This window comes from Prionailurus viverrinus, chromosome D1 (genome assembly GCF_022837055.1).
Source record: "Prionailurus viverrinus isolate Anna chromosome D1, UM_Priviv_1.0, whole genome shotgun sequence".
In the NCBI taxonomy this organism is placed as follows: domain Eukaryota; kingdom Metazoa; phylum Chordata; class Mammalia; order Carnivora; family Felidae; genus Prionailurus; species Prionailurus viverrinus.
The window spans coordinates 20,932,384-20,941,459 of record NC_062570.1 but is presented as its reverse complement, the minus strand read 5'-3'; the positions used below and the strand labels follow the sequence as shown (position 1 = coordinate 20,941,459).

Below are 9,076 nucleotides of genomic sequence, written 5' to 3'. Positions count from 1 at the left end.
ACATTAAAAAAAATTTTTTTTAATATTTTTGTACTTTTTTTCTTTTGAGACTATGAAAAGTTTAAGAAAAAATGAAGGATGCTTGATTGCAACAACATAGCTCAGAAAAAATGATTCAACTGTGCCTCAAACCCTTGAGCATTAAGTGGGTTAAGAAAGCTCTCTGTGCTCGGGGCCAGTCTGGAGATCTGGGAGAATAATCAGAATGCAGTAAGAAACTCATATCCCTGATTAGGGATAGACGGAAGAGCAGAAAGGTTTACATGCAGCAAAATTTACATAAAAGCTGGAAGCCAAAGCGGACTTGGAGACAAATTATTTAGCCAACAGTCCTTGTTATGTGTCTAGCCTTTGAAATAGAGCAGTAGCATTTCATAAACATACACATGTATCAGTCTATGTAAACTCATAGGTACCTGGGGATACAATGTCAACAAACTATCCATTTATATAATCCTCCAGAAAATATCTCTTGAGGGCTTATTTTATGACAAGCCCATACTTAAGCCCTACAGATATTATTGCTTGCCCTTACGACCTTAAAGTTTATGGAGGAAGCCAAACAAACTATAAATAAAATTTTGTAAGCGTTCAGATATGGAAATGTCCAGGGAGTCACGGAGGGCAGGAGTAGCACTGGAACTAGATTGGAGATGGGAAGTCAGGGAAGGCTTCCCATGACATGGGTCCTTAGCTGAGGTCTAGACTTCAGATAGGACTCAGCCAAATGCTGGAAGAGATTGGGGGAGGGTATTCTAGGCCAAGGGAACAGCACACAGTGATTAGGTGATGAGAGAGCTGATGACACCTTCAGGGAACCAGAGCAGGGATCAGCAAACTGTTGCTGTAAAGGGCCTGATTCTGAGTAGTTTAGGCCTTGGGGGCCCTATAGTCTCTGCTGCAACTATTCAACTCTGCCATTGCAGCACCAACGAATTAGGGTAGTTCCAGTGAGATCTTATGTACAAATAGTTAGCCAAACTCTAAACTGGGGTAAGCCAATAAGCACAGAGCATACAATGGGGAAAGAAAAGGGAAAACGACAGATCAGTCTGGAAGATTGGGTAGGGTAAGACCAGATCATCAACGGCCTTGAATGTCACACCAAGGATTTTGGGTGCTACCCTCAAGGTTCTGAGAAGTGCCCTACCTGTTAGCTTATCAGAAGTGCCTGAACAGGCCTGACTCCCAGCTTCAGCTCAAGCTAGATTCTATGCTTTAGTTCTATTTCACAAACTTCGGGCCTTGTCTGGAATGCATTCTTCCTCCCTGTCCCACTCTCTTCTCCTATTGAACTCCTTTAGACTCGGCTGAGGCACCTCCTTCTCTGGAAAACCTTCCCTAACGTCTGCCAGGCTGGGCAAGGGGTCTCTGCTGGCTGTTCCTAAAACAACCTGCACACAACTCCACAGGATCACTCCCTGCACTATATTGTAATTATTATACATGGTCTCTCTCTCCCTATCTAAATGATAAACTCCTTAATCCTCTAGTAGGACTTGGAACAAAAGAAGCTCTCAACAAATGCCTATGGTATTTATAGGTCTAATTCTCCAAACTGTGGAATGTTTAGCGCTTAGAAAATTTGTATTAACCGGGAGAGAATGCCATTCTCCTCTGAGTGCAAAACGAAGATAAATCTATATCTACCCTATTTGGAGGGACCAGGCTCATGGCCGGTTATACTGGCCATTAGTACACATTCAAATGCTTCTCCGTCTCTTACAGCCTTCATGGGAAATAACCGAAGCTTGTGACATTATAGGCAAAAAAAAAAAAAAATAATCCTTTCCTGGTCTAGAAAAGAGGTGGGAGGAAATGGGAGTATTTTTCTCCCTTAGGCTCTCAGAGAATTCTTGTTCTCTAATATGGAGATAGAATTAATCCTCATATCAATGAACTGTGAGCTTCTTCTCCCAGGCTAAGTTTCTCACACTTTGAAAATGGGGCAATTCATTTCATAGCAATGTACCTTACCCATTGCAAAAAAGAACCATGTAGAAGAATACCCGCAATACGATAGGAAGTAGTTTTACTGTTTTCTAGTGAATTTTAATAGAACAGGAAGAAAAAATTCTCAGCTTATAAATTTTCATATGCAAATAGGAATGCTTCGGGTAGTATGGACAGATACTTACTTAGTCATAAAGGAAGGTTTTGGTAGGAATGTACTTGCCAGGATCCAGTCTGTTATCCTAAGCATTTGCTAGCCTTTTTACTTTTTTAGGTTCGTGTTTAGGTTTGTGGGTATGTGTGTGTGTGTGTGTGTGTGTGTATCTTTATCCAGTGTACATTTATTAGGTACTTCTGCATATTAGGCCCTAATTCAGCTGGTCTTGGCATTCTGAATTAAAGTTTAGTGCATTTTCCTACTTGCTAAGCAGTTCTCTTCATTTAGTTTGAATATTTTTTTAGTCTCCTTTGTTACAAGTCTGAACTAGAATTTGGAAGTGGATTCTTGAGAAAAACATCTGTTCTATTATCTAAGTTGTATTTCACCACTAATATATAACAGCAAGGATTTTTAGTTGTATAAATATACACACAGAGACATGGGGGGAGTTGCAAAATCAGCTTTCTTAAACATATTTGTAATATAAATGGATAATTTATTTTCAAATATAATAGGAAAGCGTGGATTCACTTCTTATGAACCCACAGCTCAGTTTATGCAGACATACCGTTATGTATACTTTTTAAAAATTTTTTTTAATGTTTATTTATTTTTGGCACAAAGAGAGAGACAGAGCATGAGCGGGGGAGGGGCAGAGAGAGAGGGAGACACACAGTCTAAAGCAGGCTACAGGCTCCGAACTGTCAGCACAGAGCCCGACGTGAGGCTCAAACCCACAGACTGAGAGATCATGACCTGAGCCGAAGTCAGACGCTCAACAGATGAGCCACCCAAGCACCCCTCATTATGTATACTTTAATAATTTGGGGTGTTCTATGTAAGTGATGAATCACTAAGTTCTAGTCCTGAAACCATTATTATGCTGTAAATTCACTAAATTGGATTTAAATAGAATAAAAAATAACAATAATATGGATTATTGACAGCTAAAGCACATTGCAACGGTTATTCTCATAGCTATACATGGATGGAAAACTACTTTTCCATTCATCAAGTATACTAAGTACTTTCAAAGTCCATTAGGTGCTGGTTTAGTCGACCAAAGGATAAGCCAAATCATGAGTAAGGAAGGAGGGCTTAGGGTGTATATGTGTATGTGAAGGAGGGGGAGTGTCCTGAAGGATCTTAAATGGAATCAGAATCTTCCTTTTCTTTCTTTTTCTTTGTTTTGTCCAAATTAGTATGAGATTCTAAACAGCTACTTTCTTGCCTGTCTTTCTAGAGAATCAAGGGACATGACAAATGGCACGACCATCACAGAGTTCATCCTTCTAGGCTTTCCTGGTACCCGAGGACTACAAATCCCTCTCTTTCTCGTGATCTTTTGCGGCTACATATTAACCCTTGCAGGCAATGGGTTCAAAATCGCCATTGTCTGGGCTGAGCCCAGGCTACAAATACCAGTGTACTTCTTCCTTTGCACCTTGTCCTTCCTAGAGATCTGGTTCCCTACCACGGTCATTCCCAAACTATCAGAAACGTTTGTGGTGGCAAGAACAGCTATCTGCATCCCCTGCTGCCTTCTTCCACTTTTTCCTGGGAACCGCCGAGTTCTTTATCTTCATTGTCATGTCTTTTGACCATTACCTGGCCATCTGCAAGCCCCTTCGCTACCCCACCACTATGACCAGCAACCTCTGCCTGCAACTTGCCCTCAGCTCCTGGGTGGTAGGCTTTACCATTGTCTTTTGTCAGATGCTACTGCTCATCCGGTTGCCATTCTGTGGCGACAATGTCATCAATCATTTCTACTGTGATGTTGGTCCCATTTTGAAGGCAGCCTGCACAGACACAAGCATTTTGGAGCTCCTGGGTCTTTTGGCGACCGTCCAGGTGATCCCAGGGTCACTCCTCTTCACAGCGATTTCTTATATCTGTATCCTGTCCACCATCCTACAGATCCCTTCAGCCACTGGCCAACAGAAGATTTTCTCGACCTGTGCCTCCCACCTGACAGCAGTCTCCCTGCTCTATGGTGCCATTTTGTTCATGTACCTGAGACCCACAGCACACTCTTCCTTTAAGATTAATAAGGGGGGCACCTGGGTGGCGCAGTCGGGTAAGCGTCCGACTTCAGCCAGGTCAGGATCTCGCGGTCCGTGAGGTCAAGCCCCGCGTCGGGCTCTGGGCTGATGGCTCAGAGCCTGGAGCCTGTTTCCGATTCTGTGTCTCCCTCTCTCTCTGCCCCTCCCCCGTTCATGCTCTGTCTCTCTCTGTCCCAAGGATAAATAAACGTTGAAAAAAAAAATTTTTTTTAAATAATTAAAAAATAAAATAAGATTAATACGGTGGTGTCAGTGCTAAATACTATCCTGACACCCCTTCTGAATCCCTTCATTTGTACAATTAGAAACAAGGAGGTGAAAGCAGCCCTAAGGAAGGCAATGGCTTGTCCAAAGACTCATCATCCAGAGGAAAACATGCGACACATCAAATGAACTTAAGGCAGATACAAAAATTAAATGTGAAAGAGGACTGGGGAGAAGATGAGGATGTGAAAGCAAACTATGATGGTAACCTTCCGTATAAGGATTTGTTCCCTATAAATAAACCACGAGTCCTCCTTCAAAAGAAGGGACCGAATTCTCAACAAGGAAATCCCAGAATACCTTCTGATGCATGAAGTACCACTAAGGACTTTCTCAATTATAAGCTGAAAGTAGAAACCACAGAAGTCAAGGACAAGTGTCAGTAACTTTTGTAAAAAATGTAAGGAATCCTGTCTCCCTCTTTGTTTACAGTAACTCCCTTCGCCTCATCTCCTTGTCAAAGGCATGAAGCATCCTGAACATGTTCTCAGTACTTATTTTCTTCATAGTAGAAGTCTCACGTAGTCTCCTAATCAATTGTAATGGTCTTTCAAAAATGTTTCAAATAAACCACGGTTTTGTTTGATAATGTCTCAAAAAGGGGACTTTCATCTTGATATAATGCAAATGTTTACATACACCTAAGGGTGTTTATTCCTAGATAATACCAAAACTTGAGGGCATTATATGAAAATTTCACATTGGATTAGGTCAGTTCCTGTGCTTCAATAGGGGTAGGCCGAGTGCCTAGGAAACCAAAAGAAGTCTGAGAGACAATATGCTAGGAAGGCTTTCCTGCTGGAAAATTCAGCCCCAAGGTTACATTAAATACAGAGTTTGCATGTGAGGTTTTCACATAAGGTCCTCAAGGTAAATGATACACCTATAATTGTTTCAACCATTTTCTTGGGCAAGACATTTGACAGAAAAGTTTTTTATAGAATGACGACGCAGGTTAAGTCACAGTTCATAATAATGAGTGTTACAGATGCTTCTCTTCCGACGGCAAAGAAAGACTATCATTAAAAGCCCATTAAAGTGTGATTTTTAAAACAAGGATTATTGCACATTCCTTTTAGTACTGAATTGAAAACTGCAAAGCAAAATAAAGTGTAATGAGGTGAAAATGCTATTATCTCAACTGCCTGATCTGATTTTATCTTACAGAGGAGCTGTCTTGGGACCGGGCAGGTGAAATTGGTCATTTGAAGGCAAAGAGAGAGATCCTAAGGACGAATATTATCAAGAGCCCTATCATCAAAAGAATGGTTTAAATTGCCCTGAGTGAGAAAATCCGGGTAATAACTAAGTGCTCCTCAGAGAGGAAAATGGCACAGAAAGTAAAGAGAGGAGAAATGAGCCAGAAAGATGAATGCAGCTGAAAAGTCTGTGGGAAGAAGCCAGTGGAAATTCTCCACAGTTGAGGAGCCTACAGAACATTTTAAAGATGGAGATGCTTCTACTCAATCTGAGGTCACATTTCTATGCTGTTAAACTGTTTTCCCCTTCAACCTTCAGTAAAGTCTTCTACGTTAGCTGATGTATTATAAAATGGGATGTGTATGTCACACGCACTGGTGTATGGGTGTGTTGTATGTGTAAGGAAGAATTGAGTTTCTTGTCTGGAATGATGTGGTTTGAATTAGAGACAGCCCATAGACAAGCTCACAGCAATGGCACCAGAATATGTAGAAATTTCAGGAAGAACTTCAGACTTTCATTGGCTTGGGTACGGCTAGATCTAGGGGAACTGAGACACAGGGCTTATGTTATTACTTTAAAACCTGTTTAAAAAACTGCTTTTTTAAGTTGCACAAATATTAGTTTTCCTGGGTCTGGCCTATTGCTTTAAGAGTTACCTGCGTGACGGCCAGACAGAGGGTAACATAGAACACCTTGACAGATATTTTTTTAAAAAAATTTTTAGCGTTTATTTATGAGAGCGTTAGAGACAGGGCGTGAGTGGGGGAGGGGCAGAGAGAGAGGGAGACACAGAATCTGAAATAGGCTCCAGGCTCTGAGCTGTCAGCACAGACCCTGACTCAGGGCTTGAACCCACGAACGGTGAGATCACGATCCAAGCCAAAATCCAGAGTCTAACCGACTGAGCCACCCAGGCTCCCCAAAACCCAGATTCCTTTTTTAAAAAATTTTTTAAATGTTTATTTATTCTTGAGAGAGAGAGAGACAACACAAACAGGGGAGGGGCAGAGCAAGAGGGAGACACAGAATCTGAAGCAGGCTCCAGGCTCTGAGCTGTCAGCACAGAGCCCGATGTGGGGCTTGAACTCAGTTTATGACCTGAGCCGAAGTCCGAGGCTTAACGGACTGAGCCATCCAGGTGCCCCTAGACAGATCCTATAAAGGAGACAAGAACAAGTGTGAGAGTGTCACCTGGCTCCAATTCAGGAAATGCAAAATAGACACCATTTATTCACGCATGATTATCACGTTCTATGGATGTATTGGTATCATGTACTAAGCGATGTGCCAGGTACTGCTTCTGTTGAAAAAAACCATTTTTTATAGTCTGCCAGAAAATCAGTTCTAGGAATTGGAAATACCAAGAGTTGGAGAAGCCTATCCAACAAAGAAGCTCCAACAACCTGAACATCGAGAATGAAATGAGCTACGAGACTTCTAGGCAGCCCTGCCTTAGATCTTCACCAACATGGTCGCACCAAAGCCCCCAACGAGTGTGTTGTGTACGTCTATTGCTTGCAGCAGCTGGAGTGTTGTTCTGAGGAAAAGGAGCCACGGCCGCAAAGACAACATGCCAGAGCTTGACCTTCACATTGTCCCTTGTTTCTTAAGGCTCTAGAGCCCAAATCTCTTCTCCAAATATATATACCCCAGCTTTCTCCAACAGAATAAGAAATTACACAAGAATTCATCCAAACAATATCATAAACAACCTCTTACTCAGATCCCTGGGTATTAATTATTTTTCTACTACTGGTAACTCTAATGACAAGGTTGAGCTCATGCATACATCTGAGCCAAATCCTTGACAATGAGCCCTTGAGTTCATTTGTTCCCGAAAACGTACACACTTAATTTAAGCAGTTGTTTCCATGATGTGTTCCATAATACATTAGTTATTAAAAGTAGGGCTCAAGTATTCAAACTGGGGGAGATACAGAGTTAGACAAGGTTGAGCAGTTTCCCTCACTACTCAATTTCTCAGAATTTGTAACACTATGTTGAAAAAAAAAAATTCTAACTCCCAAGCTTATGCATATAAAACTGACTGTTAGATCATCTCGGTTTTACTAAAAACTGTGCCCACTGTTCACTGATGTAAACCAGAGCAATGACCACTTTAAAAGGAGACTTTACAATCCTCTCCTTAACCAATCAAACGGTGGCCTCACGATCCTGCTTTATCTGGGCAAAACTTCCGTTCCTTACCCAATGTAGCCCTTCCCTTTTAACTCAGAAAGACTAAAGTCACTTTTGAGCAATACAGCTCTCCCTTACCTGTCAAGTAATAAATTCAGCCTTACTTTTCCAGTTCTAACGATTTTCACATGCAGTAGAAACCCCCACGAGGAAGACAGGCCTTTCCAAAGCTTACGCAGCTAGACCACTTTTTTTCGATGTGCCTTAGACGAAAGATTTCCCACTCTCTCTCTTAAAATGCGTCTAATGTCATTTATGTTTTTATCAGGCTGTTATAATTCCATTACATTCATAAGTGGCCAACCTACTTAGATGTAAAATTTTAAAACTCCCATACAAGAAAAGCTGAAGTACAATAACACAAAGAATTGGAGATAATCGTGTATTTACCTAACTATCTAGTTCCTGACTAAGGCTCACCACCGCTTTAAACCATATTCTCCTTGCAAGTTTAAATGACTCCAATTATAAAAGTCCCATTTACACATAACCCTTCCAGAACTATCCAATTTCTGTACCTGGTATTCAGCTAGTCTTGGCCCGAACAATTCAAAGAGTAGAGCTACGCACTCTCAGATGAGCCCACTCTACTAACTACTCCTACCATTTCTTTGATTTTTGGAAAATGGTCTCTCTCTTCCAAGTGCAGAAACAACCATTTTCCTAAGAATTAGTTCTTTACTCTTCATCAGATATTGTTTAAAAAAAAAAGAAAAAGAAAAGAAATAATAACCGAACGCCCCCATCTCCACATTATGGCTTTAGTCCAGGCACTTGACCTATAATAATAACTCTGTAAATCACCTTTCCACATCCCAGTCTTGGACCCCTTCCTTCTCATCAGAGGCCGAAAGGATTTTATAAAAATGTACATCTAATCATGTCACTTAATTAAAATCCTTCAGTGGCTTCCCATTAACTATAGCAGATAATGCTTACTTTAGTCCATAAGACTAAATATACAAGAGACAATATACTATGAAGGCTTTCTTGCTGGAAAATTCAGCCCCAAGTTTACATTAAATACAGAGTTTGCATGTGAGGTTTTCACATAAGGTGAATGACCTTTGGTCCATCAGATCTGATCCCTGTTCACAATATCAGGTCCATCTTACACATTTCTCTATTGTTCTCTGGCCCTAGGCACACTACCTTTCTTTCAATTTCTCCACTACCCCAAGCTCTTTCCCACCTCGGGACCCTTGCATACACACTATTTCCCATTACTTCA

The 9,076-nt window shown here is 41.1% G+C and overlaps 1 protein-coding gene across 1 annotated transcript; it reads left to right on the top strand.

Moving 5' to 3' along the window:
- Positions 1–3,327: 3,327 nt before the first annotated feature.
- Positions 3,328–4,572, top strand: LOC125177281 (olfactory receptor 6X1). The gene is given in 3 exon segments (XM_047879450.1): positions 3,328–3,653; positions 3,655–4,180; positions 4,414–4,572. Coding segments are annotated over 3 exon segments (969 nt in total). The 5' UTR covers positions 3,328–3,369.
- The last annotated feature ends 4,504 nt before the right edge of the window (positions 4,573–9,076 follow it).